Source organism: Ovis canadensis, chromosome 9 (genome assembly GCF_042477335.2).
Source record: "Ovis canadensis isolate MfBH-ARS-UI-01 breed Bighorn chromosome 9, ARS-UI_OviCan_v2, whole genome shotgun sequence".
Classification (NCBI taxonomy): Eukaryota; Metazoa; Chordata; class Mammalia; order Artiodactyla; family Bovidae; genus Ovis; species Ovis canadensis.
In genome coordinates this window covers 60,057,500-60,075,281 of record NC_091253.1, presented here as the reverse complement: position 1 = coordinate 60,075,281, position 17,782 = coordinate 60,057,500, and the positions used below count along the sequence as shown (strand labels likewise).

Sequence of the window (17,782 nt, the reverse complement as noted above, 5' to 3'; positions counted from 1 at the left end):
TGTGAATTATTATGGGATTTTTCAAACTTATAAAAGTGGAAAGAATAAGACAATGAACATCTCTGTACTTATCGTCAGGTTCAACAGTTACCTACACATCCCATCTTACTTCTCATCTCTCTGTCCTCTGAATTATTTTGAAATAAATCTCAGATATGTCACTTCATCCATAAATGCTTCAGTATCTTTAAAGATTATTCACAAAGCATTGTTTTATTTACTATTTTCCTATTGTTGTAGAAAAATTTATTTTCACTAGATAAGTGCAAGAATTACTGATGACCCTGTATTTTTTGCTAATTTTAGTTGCTTGATGATCAAAATATAAATAAAAATATTCACAGATGATAATGCTTTTAATGATTAAAAATCATAAGCTTTCTGGAGGAAGTAACTGTCAAGTTCACTGGTTTTATGATGTACAAACTAAGTGACTTATGAATGTTTTGTTTCTCTTCTTTTGAAATAGTGTAACTGTAAAGTTCAATTTTTGGTCATTACTATACAGAAAATGTTGCAAAAACCCTGAAGAGATTTCATTAGAAATGACTTTCCTGTTTATGCAGCTTGTTTATGCGCCTCCTTAGACAAATCAAACAAGGGGCCATCCACCCTTCTGTGCTAGTTATATGTAAAATAAATATAGACTGGATGATTTATTATGGAAATATTTCACTTCTGTGCCTTTAATATTTCTTTTAAACAGGTAGTATCACTCCAACTGTGGAACTGAATGGGCTTGCTATGAAAAGGGGAGAGCCTGCCATCTACAGGCCATTAGACCCAAAGCCTTTCCCCAATTATAGAGCTAATTACAACTTTCGGGGCATGTACAATCAGAGGTTTGTATGTCTTCTTTGGTTTTGTTCTTATTTATTATTTTATGCATATTATCAAAGTTTTTGAAACTCAAAAGGTATTTTTGTTGTAAAGAAAGTTGACTTGGGGTATTTTTCATGGAATATAGATATATCAGGCTTATAAAGAATTAAGTAATACATTAAAAAAAATAACTTTTACAGGCGCTCGTGAAAGCCCTACGTTTGCTGCAGGCAGGACCACGTTTTAAAGTTGTTTCACAGTGTGGTGTGGAATTCTCAGTTGTCTCGCTCATTTTTTCAGCAAGCAGATGCTTTTAGCTTAATTAGTACTTTTCTTAATTTGTCTGAATACATTATAAACATGACTGTTTATAACTTACTGGGAAGTTGTTAGGAGGATTTACTAAGTGTTTATGCACATTGAATAATTTTGGAATAGTTTTAAGTGTAACAGAATTTTCTTTTGCACATGTGGCAGAACTCTGTAAAAAAAATCTCAGGGTTTTAATTTTTTCCTGATCATTTATAAAAATCATATGGCTCATTGTAGAGAATGTGGAAAATGCAGAAAGTTAAAAATACAAATAATTTGCAAACCTAGAATTAAGCACCTTTAATATTTTGATGTGCTTTACATTCTTCTTTTCATGTAAATATATTTAACCAAATATAATTTATCCTTTATATGCAATTCTGTCTTAGTTTATGGAAGTATAATATAGGAACAGTAAAATGCACGAGTCTTAAATGTACATCTTGGTGACTTTATTATTTATGGACCTATGTATTTATAGTTTATTTGATGACCTTTCATATCTGTGTGTCCTCATGTGATCATCACTTATCAAGCTCCGAACATTTCCATCCCCCTGAGAGTTTCCTCACACCTATTTACACTTGGTACTCCTCCTCCCAGAAGTAATAACCACTCTTCCATCTCCATAGATTAGTTTTGCCTGTCCTTGAACTTCCATAGATAGACTCCTACAGCATTTATTCTTTGTGTCTGGCTTTTTTCACTTCATATAATGGTTTTCTTGTTTTGTTTGTTTTTATTTTTTGATTTTTGGGATTCATCCATGTTACTTTTACCTAGGTTCTACCATTTTTTAAATTGCTGAATAATGTTCTTTGTATGAATATATCATTTTTCATTTTGAACATGGAGTATTACACCTTCTTTTCACTTAATAGAGGTATCATTTTTCATATCTTTGACCTTTGAAAAACATTTTTGATGGCTATATTCATATGGCTGAGGTATACTTTACAAATATTTAGTTAAGTGTAAACAAGGAATACTTGATAAGTATATTAAAAAACACCTGTTTTTGATCATCTAGATTGTTCCTCCCTCTTTTTTTGACGATTATAAATGATGTTTCAGTAAAAAAATCTTTATATGCAAGTTTTGGTTTACATTATTGATTATTTCTTTAAGATAGATTACAGTAAGGGGAGTATTGGGTTAAAAAGAATAATATATTACCCAATTACATTAAAGTTTATACCAATTTCTTATAGCATATTTCATAGTATTCTGACAGCATTGAGCTTAAAACACAGTCTTGATAGTTAAAAAGTGGTATGTTTAAATTTTTTGGTTTTATTGATAACCTGTTAGGCTCAACAGTTTTTTAAATAAATATTTATTAGTTACTTGTCCATTTTAATCAGCTAATTTTGATTGCATTGCTTAATCTGTCTTCAGATGTTTGTGTGTTGAGGATATTAGCATTAAGAATATTTGTTTGATTTTCCTGTTTTTTAAAAATTGGCCTTTTTAGTTTTGTTTTTTAATATACTCCAGTTTTAAATGTTATACAGCATAATCTATAAAATTTTTGGTGTGATTTCTCCCACTGCTTCTATGCCTAAGGAATTCTTTCTCATGTTTGATCAGATATTTGTTGATGCTTAAAAATTTTTTTAATTGAGGCATAATTGACGTACAATGCTGTGTAAGCTTAAGGTATAGAGAACACTGCTTTGATGCATTTATATAGCAGTATGGGTGCCATTGTAGTGTTAGCTTCTAACCTCTCTCCAGTCACATAATTATCATTCCTTTTAGTGTTGGGATGCTGTTGCTTTTAAAAGCATTTTGTATGTTTGCTGACAAATTATTACCATTCAGATAGGCGAAGTTATTATCAATAGATAATCTAATACTTTCTGGTGTCTTGCTTGGTAGTGGAAAAATTACCATTCAAGATTCAGACCTACTCAAATTGAAATGGCCCATTTAAATTTTGTTGTTCAAGTTCTCTAAGAAAAACTTCTGCCCCTTTCTCTTTCCTCTCCAGTGTACCTGGGGTGGGGATTTACTTTATTGTCCTGGTGAGAAGGGAGGGTGCCTCTCTCCCCATCCCCCTCTTAGTGCTGGCTCATGTGGTCTTTGTGGTGTGAAGTCTCTTGTCCACCAAGTAGCTGATTCCTCTCTTGTCTGCCTGCTGAAACCTGCAGTTGGTGACTTGTAGTCCATCTTTTCCCCTCAGGTAATGCTGTCCGAGAGTATTGACCATCTTCCTCTTGCCCTTTTGGACTAAGCTCTTAGCTCTCCTTGTCTCCTTTGGATGTTGCTCCATTCTCATCCTCTTCTGTCTAACTGGAGCATACCAGCCCTCAACTTGGTGTCCCCGCTGCATGGGAAGCAGGAGAGACGTACCGTTTCTCTTTTGGTTGCTTTGCTTCCCTTTTTTCTGTTACATACCCTTGCCTTTCTCATCAGTCTGAGGTTACCGAATATAAATACAACCACTTGCCTACTTGTGCACAACAGATAGGTTTGATCACCTGAGATAGGAACACCTTGTCAATTTTATACTTATAAGATACTTTTCTTTTAAAGTACTATACTGAATAATCAAGAGAATATTATATTTAAAGCTTAATGTATTTTGCTATCTGTAGTCCTTTATTTGAAGTAAAGTGTTTGATTAGTGAACTTACTACTTTTAAATGAAAGCAGTCTAATGCTAAAGCAATGGAAAAACCAGCCAGTAGTTTCTGTCTTAGGTGAGGTGGCTGTTTTGATCAAGGCCCCGGAGCAGAGGGAATAAGCAGTGCGAATGCTGTGGTAGAGGGGAGAGCTTTGAGGCAGAAGAGACAGCAGTACAGAGCCGGGTGCCTCGATGCCGCCCCCAGGAGCCCAGTGTGGCTGGACTGGCCTGGGCCTGGAGGAGAGGAGTGGGGCTCTGAGCATGTGACAGGAGTCAGGTGGTTTAGTTGCTAAGCTGTTTCTGACTCTTGTGACCCCATGGACCGTGGCCCACCAGGCTCCCCTCTCCATGGAGTTCTCCAGGCAAGAATATTGTAGTGGGTTGCCATTTTCTTCTCCAAGGGATCTTCCTAACCCAGGAATCGAACCCAGGCCTTCTGCATTGTGGACAGGTGGTTTGGCTTGATTTTTTCCAGTTATAGATTTTCTGTTAAGAGAGTGCCTGCATTTGTGCTGAGTCGCTTCAGTCATGTCCGACTGCGATCCTTTGGACTGTAGCCTTCCAGGCTCCTCTGTCCATGGGATTTTTCCAGGCAAGAATACTGGAGTGGGTTGCCGTGCCCTTCTGCAGGGGATCTTCCCGACCCCAGGGATCGAACCTGCGTCTCTTATGTCTCCTGCCTTGGCAGGCTGGTTCTTTACCACTAGTGCCACCTTAAGAACATTGTCATTTTTCCTTTCTTGGCAATTTCTGGTTTCAAGGTCTGATTCCATGGTTGTCATGAGGCTGTGAGAATTTTTTAATGACTTCTCCAAACAGTTATGCCTTAGGCAGTTCCCATTTAATGGATCAAGTGGACTCTTCCTTCAGATTTTTGAAGAGTCTTTAGAATTTTCTGCAGATCATAAAAAGGGTAAAAAGAAAATAAGGAAGTACTGGTAAACAACCAAACCATGTTTCAACCTAAACCCTCTCTGCTCACAAAAGGGCAAACCTACTCATTACTCATTAGGCTGTTAACGTTAGGGTTTCATATATGATCTTAATTTGCAGGTGACAACACCTGCGTGTGTGACAGGGAATTTGGAACCAAAGGTCAGAGGAGACGCTCTTCTCTTTGTCAGACTCCAGATGAATTCGTAGCTTTTTACTAAAGGTTCTGAAAGGTTAAGAAGTCGAAGAGGCAGGTGTCATTTAGAGGGAGTTTTGAAAAGGTCTCTTCATTTTCTGTTTAAAATAATAGTATTCAATAATTAGATATTACTCATGCCTTTTTTTTTTGAAAAAAAATTCTTTTCTGGTGAGGTTTCTCACTTGAACTTATTCAAAGGCCTAAACAGGAGCTCATAAAAAAGTCTCCCTCCCCCAGCCTGCCTCATTTTATGTTGATTGGGGTAAAAGGATTTATCCATGAGCAAACTCTGTATACAGCTCGAATTCTGAAATACCTGGGTCTCCGTCTAATGTACCCAAGATGTTTGAAAATGAATACATCTGGAACATCTTTTTCTTTCTCATTTGGGGTAGTGTTAACTGACAGATATGAAGTTGAATGTACACAGAAGTTTATATGACAGTACAAGATGTAAGATTGCTGAACATTTTATGCTTTTGTTTATATTTTTGTAATAAAGACTTACAGACATTATCTCAAGGAATAGAATGGCTGAAATCAGGCCTCCTGCAAATAGTTGATTAGTTTTTTTGTATTCACAGATTAAAAAAGCCTTATTGCAGGACTAATGGCCAGAAAGCCGCCTGGTCTACTGATGGAGATAGTCAAAGGGCCACAACTCAAACTGTATAGGCTGAACATGGGAATTTCTCTATGTGTAGCTGGAAGTCTCTTGGGGAAATCTTCAGGCATGGTAAACTGTAGGGCTTTCACGTTGCTGTTCCTCATTTTCCGTTTCTGTCTTTCTAGCTCTTGTCTCATCTTTCCTCTGCTTGACTTGATTTTCAGAACCACTGTCTTCCATTTGCTACACCTCACAGACCACGTAGCCTTTAGGCTTGTACTAGAGGAGGAGCACATTTTTTTTGTTTGTGGATAACTCTTAGAAAAGTTCCAGGTAATCTGTTCATCCCAGAACTTGTCAACCTAGAGAAACAGGGTTTAGTCCCATCAAACTGCTCTTCAGAGCACAGTTATTTTATAGAGTTGCTCCCTGAAGGCAAAGATTCAGAGGGAAAATTATTTCCATTATAGTCAGAGTATTTGGTTCAAGTCCTTGATCTGATGCCTTCGATCATATGATCTTGGGCAAGGCCCTAGACCTCCCTTACTCTCCTCTTTTGCGAGATTGCACTCATTCAGCAAACATTTGTCTGATGACTCCTCTTTGCCACACGTTGTGTTAGAGTAAATAATTTGTTGAAAGACAATATGGTAGACTCTAGTCGGCTAGAGGAGGAAGACAGAGAAAAGGAACTAACAGAGTGATAGATGTCTCCATAGACCGCTATGGAAACATTGAGAATGAGCACCTCACTCAGAATGGGGAATTAAAGAAGCCTGCCAGAAGGAATTGACACTTGAACTGCATCTTCGAAGTTAGTAAGGCATCAGCCAGCTGAAGAAGATTAAAGAAAGCAATCTAGATTTTGGGAACAAGGGCAAGGAATCTTGAGAAGTTTAGTTTATTCATGGACTTGCAAGCAGTTTGGTTTGAATGGAATTAAGAGGCTGAAGTTCAGGCAGGTCGCTAATCTGGATGTCCTCAGGTGGCATGCCAAGAGGTTTAGAGGTTATCCTGGAGTTGATTGGGAGCCTTGAAAGGATTTTAAGTTGAGAGATAAAATAATTGTATATCTGTCTTGGAAATACTGCTTTTGCACTATATGGGAAATAATTTGGATAGGCTTAAAATTTAAGGGAGAAGATGCATTACAAGGATGCTGTGATTCATGCTTAATGTGATGAGAACCTGAAAGTGAAGATGGAGAAGAGGGAACAGTGTCTAGATATTTAGGAGGCAGATGTGGGGATTGAATGATAGAGGCCATGAAGGGTGACTTTCACATATGTTGTAATAGTGTTCACAATGAGAGGAGTTGGAGTAGACCTTTGGAGAGATGAGGAATTCGGTTTTGACTATGTTCAGTTTCAACTGAATATGAGATCCTTATAAAGAGTCCATTTTATCACTCTTTAAAGCCTCAGTGAAGATTTATCTTTGGCATTGAGGGTTTGTTGGGAGTACATAAGGAAAGAGGAGTTTTAGGGTCTAGGGCTTCCATAATAGGGATGTGTAATATTATCTTGGATAAAATGACATTGTTTAGGATACAGCCTAAGTTTGAGTGACACGTCTATTACTCATTCATCTAGTATGTAGACACCTTTCCTCAAAGGGTTTGGTTATACTGGATTGCTGCCGTTCCATTTAGAACGATTGCATGGCATGCTCCTGTGCCAAGCTCCCCTTGCCGTCAGGTGTGCTTGGTGTGATTGGTGTCAAGACAGTATTTGGATGCTTTTGGCCGATGTGTCCAGGTCCTGATCCAGTCACCAGTAGCTAGGTTAGAATAGTTGCTTTCTCTTAGCATGTGTAGTATGAGTCACAGCCAGTTAAACGTGTCCCTATAGGCAGATCCGGGTACTGCTTGAGGCTTCATGGTCTCCCATTTTCCCTGGGAGATAAATCTGTGAGACTTAGAACTTTGTGGACATCTATGGCTGTTAGTAGAAATTTGATAGGTGAAACAGATTTTCTGAAGCATCTGAGCTGATTTAATTTCATTATGTTAATTATCAGTAAAACTGGAAATAACTAGATTTTACAGTTCAGTTCAGTTGCTCAGTCGTGTCCGACTCTTTGCGACCCCATGAACTGCAGCATTTCAGGCCTCCCTGTCCATCACCAACTCCCGGAGTTTGCTCAAACTCACGTCCATTGAGTCGGTGATGCCATCCAACCATCTCATCCTCTGTTGTCCGCTTCTCCTCCTGCCCCCAATCCCTCCCAACATCAAAGTCTTTTCCAGTGAGTCAACTCTTTGCATCAGGTGGCCAAAGTACTGGAGTTTCAGTTTCAGCATCAGTCCTTCCAATGAACACCCAGGACTGATCTCCTTTAGGATGGACTGGTTGGATCTCCTTGCAGTCCAAAGGACTCTCAAGAGTCTTCTCCAACACCACAGTTCAAAAGCATCAATTCTTTGGCGCTCAGCTTTCTTCACAGTCCAACTCTCACAACCATACATGACCACTGGAAAAACCAAAGCCTTGACAAGACGGACCTTTGTTGGCAAGGTAATATCTCTGTATTTCAATATGCTATCTAGGTTGGTCATAACTTTCCTTCCAGGGAGTAAGCATCTTTTAATTTCATGGCTGTAGTCGCCATCTGCAGTGATTTTGGAGCCCAAAAAAATAATGTCTGACACTGTTTCCACTGTTTCCCCATCTATTTGCCATGAAGTGATGGGACCAAATGCCATGATCTTCATTTTCTGAATGTTGAACTTTAAGCCAACTTTTTCACTCTCCTGTTTCACTTTCATCGAGAGGCTTTTTCGTTCCTCTTCACTTTCTGCCATAAGGGTGGTGTCATCTGCATATCTGAGGTTATTGATATTTCTCCCAGCAATCTTGATTCCAGTTTGTGCTTCTTCCAGCCCAGTGTTTCTCATGATGTACTCTGCATAGAAGTTAAATAAGCAGAGTGACAATATACAGCCTTGACATACTCCTTGTCCTATTTGGAACCAGTTTGTTGTTCCATGTCCAGTTCTAACTGTTGCTTCCTGACCTGCATAGAGGTTTCTCAGGCGGCAGGTCAGGTGGTCTGGTATTCCCATCTCTTTCAGAATTTTCCACAGTTTATCATGATCCACACAGTTAAAGGCTTTGGCATAGTCAATAAAGCAGAAATAGATGCTTTTCTGGAATTCTCTTGCTTTTTTGATGATCCAGCGGATCTTGGCAATTTGATCTCTGGTCCTTCTGCCTTTTCTAAAACTAGCTTGAACATCTGGAAGTTCGCAGTTCGTGTATTGCTGAAGCTTGGCTTGGAGAATTTTGAGCATTACTTTACTAGCTTTTTAATTACATTTCAAAGTTTATGTTTATAGGCTGATGACTAGCTGCTGATTATTATGATGTTGGCCTACTAGGTATTTTGAGCCTGTTTAAACTATTAATCTAAGTGTTCTTTACCCGTTTGTAATGCTTTTCTCGAAAGTATGTTGGGAAGTAGAACAGTTGAGAAATTGAATGTTTGTAGCAGTATTAAGTACAGAGCTACAATTTTGCTTTCTGCCACTAGATGGCGCTTGTGTACTGATAAAACAGCATACAGACTTAAGTTCTCTTTGGTTAATACTCCAAGGCTTGTGTTTATTGATTAGTGAGAGGTTAAATTATATAAAATTGCCAGTTTTGACCTTGCTTTGGCCTGTAAATATTACAGTTTTATATAGTTCAACCTAATCAGAAAAATTTAGCTAAGTACATAATTCTAAAGCCTCTTGGATAAGTGAAATAAATCAGTTCAGTTCAGTCACTCAGTCATGTCCGACTCTTTGCAACCCCATGGACTGCAGCACCAGGCTTCTCTGTCTATCATCAACTCCCAGAGCTTGCTCAAACTCGTGTCCATCGAGTCGATGATGCCATCCAGCCATCTCAAATAAATATGAAGTGGTAAAAAGCAGGAATTCATTCTATATCTGATTTTACCTTTTATGTATTATATTTCTTGCTTTGTTGAATATATTCTTTCTCTTTTATCATATGCTTTATTCATGAAATGTATGTCAGAACTTTTCAAAATGATACTTCTTTTAAAAATGATTTTTATGAAGATATCACTTCATAGAATAGATGTAGAACTGAAAGACTGCAAGACAAAACTTTCAATACTTCCTCATATTTTTATATAGCATTATATTAATTAAATTAGGGATGCTTTTCATTTTGGGAAATAAGTTTAAACCCATAATAAAGAAACATTAAACTCTCATAAGCCAGAAAAGAGAATTTGAATAGGTTACCAAAGCAAAAATGAGGGAGAATGAACTGGAATTCAGTGAAGCCAGAAATCAGAGAGCCAGGGAGATAACGGTAAAGGAAGAATTATTTGGGTCAGACGCTCTTGTCTTAGGCAGTCTTATTTAAAATTAAGAAGAACTAGTAACTGAAAGAAAAAGAAAGAATAGGAACTACTGTACATTGTAACCCTTTAAATAAAACTAATTGCTAAATAAATGAATAAATAAAACTAAATGAAGAGATGCAACACTCTTCATTTTACGACATCGAAATATAGCTTTTTTCTTTGAAGTGCAATATGAAGAGGGTTTCTCAACATCTGTTTCCCCAAGTATAGGATAAAAATAAAATTATTAATATTTTGGGGGTTTATGTTCTGGCTGTGAGGAAATAACTGGGACTAGATTTACCCTCTCACTATAAAATTTAGAAAACTTGGATATATTTTTTATATTGTATATGAACTGATATGATATGAAGAGAAGTTGTGGCGAGTTAAAGATGTGTATTGATGCAGGGCAAAAAAAGAATAGTTAAGAATACAATAGTGGATATAAAATGGGATCATAAAAAACTGTAATCTAGAAGAAGGCAGAAAAAAGGTAGAAAAAAGGAGTATTGAACTCATAAATAGAAAACAAAGAACTATGTGATAGATCTAAACCCAATTATATTGATAAATGTAAATGGTCTAAAACACTGGTTAAAAGTTAGAGTGTCAGATTGTATAAAACAGCAGGAGATACAACTATATGATGTATAAAGAAATCTACTTTATTTAAAAATATTTTAAAAATTAAAAAAATTTTATTGGCTATAACCAATTAACAATGTTGTAAGAGTTTCAGGTGAACAGTGAAGGGGCTCAGCCATACATATACATGTATCCATTCTCCCCCAAACGCCCCTCCCATCTAGGCTGCCACATGACATTGAGCAGAGTTCCCTGTGCTATACAGTAGGTCCTTGTTGGTTATCCATTTTAAATACAGCAGTGTATACATGTCCAGCCAAAACTCCCTAACTATCCCTTCCCTCCATCCTTCATCCCCACCCTGTAACTATAAACTCATTCTCTAAGTCTGTGAGTCTGTTTCTGTTTTGTAAGTTCACCTTTATCTAAAGAAACCAACCTTAAATATAAAGGCATAGGTTGGTTAAAAGGATGGGAAGTGATATTCTGTGCAATCATTAATTACAAAAAAGCTGGAGAGGCTATATCAGATAAAGTAGACTTCAGAGCAAGGAATATGACACGGTATAAAATTATCAGTGATAAAAGGGTAAAATCATCAAGAAGACTTAACAGTTCTAAATATACATGCATCTACTAACAGGCTTTAGAATAAGTAAATAGAAATACATACTGCTGCTGCTATGGACTGAATTATGTACCCTCAAAATTCATACCCCGCCAAGTGATGGTATTTGGGGATAGAATCTTTGGAGGGCAATTAAGCCTAGATAGATCATGATGGGGCCCTCAGCGTGGAATTAGTGTCCTTATAAGAACAGATAGCAGCAGACAGCTGGCTTTCTGCACTTTGCCCCTCCCCCTAAGTGAGGACATAAGAAATTGGCTGTCTACAAGCCAGAAAGAGAGCTCTTTCATCACAAACTGGCCATGTTGGCACCTTAATCTTGGACATCTGGCTTTCCACAACTGTGAAGAATTTAATTCCTGATCAAGCCTCCCAGTCAATGGTAAGTTATTAGGACAACTCAAGCTAAGACATTGATAGAATTCATTAACACTGTCATCCAGGGTTATGAAACCCTCCTTCAATAACAGCAGAAGGTACATTTTTTCCAAGTGCACATGCAGTGTTCAGCAAGACAGGATATGCTGTGCTGTCAGACAATTTTCAGTAAATTTAAGAGACTTGAAATGATACAAACTCTGTCATCTGACCACAAAGGGAAAAAGTTAGAAGTATCATAAAAATATCTGGTAAATTCTATAAATATTTGGAAGTTTAATGACACATTTCTAAATAATGCATGAGTCAAAGGAGAAGTCACAAAGAATACTAGAGAAGTATTTTCAACTCAATTAAGGTAAAAATGAAACACTGAAATATGTGGGTGCAGCTGAAGTAGTGCTTGGAGGAGATTGTATATTTTTAAATGCTTACATGAGGAAAAACAGATCCAAAATTAATGCTTTAGGTTTCTACCATAAGAAACTGGAAAAAGAAGAGCACATTAAATATCAAAATACAGAGAAGGAAATGGGAAAAATAGGAGCAAAAGGTGATAAAATTGAAAATGGATAAACAACTGAAAAAAAAATCTCAGTGAAATCAATGAAATAAAAAGTAATTCTGGGAAAAGATCTATAACATTATAAATTTCTAGCTAGACCAACAAAAGAGAGATGGTGAACACATTATTACTGGCAATATCAGGACTAAGAGAGGGAATTCTACTGATACCAAAATAATTATAAGGGAACCTTATGAATGACTGTTTCTAGATTTGGTCACTTAGATCATTGGTTGGCAAACTGTGACCTGTAGGTTCATTGCCTGTACTTCTATTCGAACATGGCCATGTCCATGAGTAGTTGTGACAGACTATATATATATATGCCCTGCAAGCTTAAAATGTTTACTATCTGGTTCTTTAAGGAAGAGTTGACTGACTTAGGTACAAATTTATAAGAAGGCACAAATGACCAAAACTGACTTAAAGACAATTACAAAAATCTCAATAACCCTGTTAAAGAAGTTGAGTTTATTTTAGAAACTTTGCCAGAAAGAAAAGTCAAATTGCAAACGAGTTCACTAATAATTTCTACCAACATTTGAGGAGGAAATACTGACAGTATCTCAGAAAACAGAGGAAAAGAACACTTCCCAATTCATTTTATGAGGCCAGTGTTGTCTTGTAACAAAACCAGTCAAAAAACTTAAAACTTGAGATCAGTATCCTTCATCATCACAGATAGAAACACTCTTAACAAAATATTAGCAATTTAAATTCAGCAATATTTAAATCATACAATACACATGATTAAATGGAGTTTATCTTAGGAAAGCATTAACCATATTTATAAAGGTGAAAAACCATATGAGCACCTTATTAAACACAGAAAAAGCATTTGATGAAAGTCAGCAACTATTCACGATACAGACTCATCCAACTAGGAATGCAAGAGAACTTAGCCTAATAAAGGACATCTCTAAACAACCTGCAGCTAACATGTGTTGCGGTGAGAGATTGAATATTTTTTAAGATGAAGAACAAGACAGTGATGCTCACCATTTTCACTTCTGTTTGACATTGTGCTTGAGTTCTAGCAAGTTCAGGAACAAGAAGAAATAAATAGGGGGAAATATTGGAAAAGAAGAAATAAAACTTTATTTGCAAATTATGTGATCATGTGTGTAGAAAATTATAAGAAATCACAAATCAAAAGCTACTGAAATAGAGGATTTGAGCAAGATCACAGGTTACAAGATCAAAAATTTACAGTATTAATTTTATACAAGAAAATCAACAGTATTTCTGTTTAATAGTAAAGAACAGCCAGAAAATTTAAAAAGCATAAAAACATATACTCAGGCTTAAATGTAAGAAAATATGTGCATAATCTGTATACTGATAGTGAAAAAATATTGCTCAAGCTAAAGAACAGTTGATATTATTAAGATAGCAATTTTCCTAAAGTTAACAGGAAGATGTGATGAAATCTCAATCAAAACCCTAGCAGGCTTTTTTTTGTGTGAAATAGTAAAATAAAATTAACATTTAAATGGAGATGCAAAGGACCTAGAGTAGTGAAAACAATTTTGAAAAGGATGAATAAATTTGGAGAGCTCACACCACCTGACTTCAAAATTTACTGTAAACCTAACAGTGAACTATTGGCATGGGGAATAATATACGATCATTCCTAGGTATCCATGGGGAATGAGTTCTAGAACCCCACTCCCAGCCCCTGCAGATACCATAATCCGGTGATGCTCAAGTCCTTCTTATATTTGCATATAATTTATGAACATTCTGTCATACTTTAAATCATCTCTAGATTACTTATAATCCCTAATACAATGTAAATGCTATATAAATAGTTGCTAGGGCGTTTGGTAAATTCAAGTTTTGCTTTTTTGGGACTTTCTGGAGTGGTTTTTTTTTTTTTTTTTTAATTTTCTGCACATGGTTGGTTGAATCCAAGGACGTGTATGTAACCCCCAGATAATGAAGGCTGACTGTGTAGATCAGTGGAACAGAATAGAGCAGAGTTGGCAAACTAGGGCCCATGGACCAAATCTTTCCTGCCTGCTTTTGCATGGTTTGCAATCTAAGAATGTTTTTTCACTTTAAAATGGTTGAGGAAAAAAAATCCAAAGAGTAATATTTTATAACGTATGAAAATTAGATGAAATTCAGATTTTAAGGTCTGTTAGTGAAGTTTTATTAGAACACAGCCATGATTATTTGTTTGTGCTTTCTCTGTAGCTGGTGTCTTGCTGCACTAGCAGAGTTGAGTAGGTATAGCTAAAGTTTTATGGCTTGCAAAGCCCAGAATATTTATCATCTGGCCCTGTGCAGAAGTTTGCTGATCCCTGGAATATAAAGTCAAGAAGTAAACATACCCACATATGGTCAATTTGTTGTTTTTTTTTTTTTTTTCAAAATTAATTTCAGCCAAGGTGTTAATAGGCAGAGTCTACTCCTTCCAACAACCAGTGGTAAAACAGTTGAGTATCCAGATGGGAAAAAGTGATCCTCAACACTTACCTCACACCATAGACAAAATTAATTAGAAATAGATCATAGACCTCCATGTAAAAAGCTGTAAACTTTCTAGAATAAAGTGTTTTGTTACTTTGGAGCACAAAGAACACAAATCATGGAAGAAAAAAATTGAGATATTGAACTTCATCAAAACTGAAAACTTCTAGTACCCCAAAGTCACAGTTTTAAGAGGGAAGAAGTCTGCTGCACTCACACGCTGTGATGGCCCTCTTGTCTGTGGAGTGTGTTTCTCTCTGAATAAATTCACCTCTTACCTTTAAAAAACAAAAAGTGCAGAAGTGACGGGGAAATTCCTTGGCAGTCCAATGGTTAGGGTTTCCCTTGCCTCTGCTGCAGGGGCGCAAGTTACTGTCACTGGTTGGGGAACTAAAAATCCCATGTACTGTGGTGTGGCTAAAACAAAAACTTGAAAAAGCAGGACATACTGGAACAAAAAATTGCAGTGCTTATGTTGACAGGATTTGAATCCAGAATGATATAAACGAACACAATAAGACAAGTATGAGCAAAATATTTGACTAGACACTTTAATGAAGAGATAAAGAATGGCTAATAAGCACCTGAAAAGATGCTTGAAATCACTAGTTATCAGGGAAATGTGGCATAAAATAGCTAAAATTTTAAAAGGTTGAAAGGAGTTTCCTGGAGGTCCAGTGGTTAAGGTTCTGTGCTCTCACTGCGGTGGGCCCAGGTTCAATACCTGGTTGGGGAACTAAGATCCCACAGACCATGCAGCCAAAACAAACCCCCCCCCCAATTAAAAAGAAAGCCAAAAAGGCTGATAATAAAGTATCAGGGTGGAATGACTGGCGCCCTCGTAATTACTGCTGGGAATATTAATGATATGACCATTCTGTCGTGGTTTGTCACTCTAGTTAAACGTACACTTACGTGCCATCCAGCAGTTCCACTCTGGTATTTACCTAAGAGGAAAGAACATTTGTGGCTATTCAAAGACTTGTTCATGCATGTTTGTAGCATTTTTTCTTTGTAATAGCCCTGAACTGGTCATATCCACCACCAGGTAAATGGTTAAATTTTGTCATATCCATGGCATGGAATACTACAAGCCTTTGACTGTGTGGATCACAATAAACTGTGGAAAATTCTGAAAGAGATGGGAATACCAGACCATCTGACCTGCCTCTTGAGAAACCTGTATGCAGGTCAGGAAGCAACAGTTAGAACTGGACATGGAACAACAAACTGATTCCAAATAGGACAAGGAGTATGTCAAGGCTGTATATTGTCACTCTGCTTATTTAACTTCTATGCAGAGTACATCATGAGAAACGCTGGGCTGGAGGAAGCACAAGCTGGAATCAAGATTGCTGGGAGGAATATCAATAACCTCAGATATGCAGATGATACCACCCTTATGGCAGAAAGTGAAGAGGAACTAAAAAGCCTCTCGATGAAAGTGAAAGAGGAGAGTGAAAAAGTTGGCTTAAAGCTCAACATTCAGACAATGAAGATCATGGTATCTGGTCCCATCCCTTCATGGGAAATGGATGGGGAAACAGTGTCAGACATTATTTTTTTGGGCTCCAAAATCACTGCAGATGGTGACTACAGCCATGAAATTAAAAGACACTTACTCCTTGGAAGGAAAGTTATGACCAACCTAGATAGCATATTCAAAAGCAGAGACATTACTTTGCCAACAAAGGTCTGTCTAGTCAAGGCTTTGGTTTTTCCAGTGGTCATGTATGGATGTGAGAGTTGGACTGTGAAGAAAGCTGAGCACCGAAGAATTGATGGTTTTGAACTGTGGTGTTGGAGAAGACTCTTGAGAGTCCCTTGGACTGGAAGGAGATTTACCCAGTCCATTCTAAAGGAGATCAGTCCAGGATGTTCTTTGGAAGGATTGATGCTAAAGCTGAAACTCTAATACTTTGGCCACCTGATGCAAAGAGTTGGAAAAGACTCTGATGCTGGGAGGGATTGGGGGCAGGAGGAGACGGGGATGACAGACGATGAGTTGGCTGGATGGCATCGCCGACTCGATGGACGTGAGTTTGAGTGAACTCCGGGAGTTGGTGATGGACAGGAAGGCCTGGCGTGCTGCGATTCATGGGGTTGCAAAGAGTCGGACACGACTGAGCGACTGAACTGAACTGAGTAGCACTTCTGATCCAAGTCACAATATGGGTGAGTCCTGACAACATTATGCTGAACCAAAGAAGCCAGATGCATGGTGTATATACCAGAAGATTCTATTTTTGTGACATTTTAGAAAAAGCAAAACTAATCTATTGTGACAAAAAAAGTGGGAATTTCTTTTCCAAGATACCAGTGCTTTTCTCTGGGTGATAGAAATATTCTATATCTAGATTTTCAGTTCAGTTCAGTTCATTCTCATTCTCAGTTAACTCACCTATAAATGGGCGAAAATAAATTTTGCATCCTCATAGGGTAGTTTTCAGGATTAAAATAACGATTCCATGCCCACACATGGCCCATTACCTTATTTTACCATAATGTTTTTAGTTCCTTAAAAATAATTTAAATAACTATGTATTTGTTCCAGGACATTATTTTGAGAGGTTTTCAAAGTTTCATTTCTACCCAATTAAAAAAAATTAAGACTCTTAATTCTATTATCATTTCTGAGTATATACTCAGAGAAGGCATGGCTGATTCTGTAATACGGATATGCATACTTTTGGCTGTTTGTTGGAATTTAGTTGGCCTTGGAATAATACTGTCATTGCAGCTCAGAGTCATTTCTTTTGAAAACTGCTGTGTACTTCAGCAGTTGTTAACTTAGGGTTTAAATGCAAGCCTCAGAACACCTGTGCCTTTTGTGTAGTTGTTTTATGCACATACCACTGCTGCCTTGTCATAGCATTATAGCCATCTGTTTTGCCTTTGATCTTTCAACTTTCTCACTTTCATTCCTAAAAAATGGCTAGTCTGTTTTCTTGCCACTGAGTTAGTATTCAAGTACTAATAACTTGTTAATGAATTTCCCATGATACACATCCAGAACTTCATATTCCTTGGCTCTGCTGTTGAAGGCAGTCAGGCAGGCAGGCTCAAGGCTCACCACATAACTAGATTCATGCTAAGTCGCTTCAGTTGTGTCCGACTCTATGCAACCCTATGGAAGCCCACCAGGCTCCCCCGTCACTGGGATTTTCCAGACAAGAACGTGAGTGGGGTGCCATTTCCTTCTCCAGTGCATGAAAGTGAAAAATGAAAGTGAAGTCGCTCAGTCATGTCCAACTTTTAATGACCCCATGGACTGCAGCCTACCA

General features: G+C 37.4%; 1 protein-coding gene across 50 annotated transcripts in view; it reads left to right on the top strand.

The window, feature by feature from the left end:
- STAU2 (staufen double-stranded RNA binding protein 2) overlaps positions 1 to 17,782 on the top strand; it is a 310,852-nt gene that overhangs the window by 47,731 nt on the left and 245,339 nt on the right. For all 50 annotated transcript variants that reach the window (XR_011259016.1, XR_011259014.1, XR_011259011.1 and 47 more), the window contains one exon: positions 707 to 842. Coding sequence is in view for 45 of the 50 variants with exons in the window: in XM_069600307.1 (XP_069456408.1) it covers positions 707 to 842 (136 nt within the window). In the remaining 5 variants the exon portion in view is untranslated. The remainder of the gene's footprint in view (positions 1 to 706; positions 843 to 17,782) is intronic.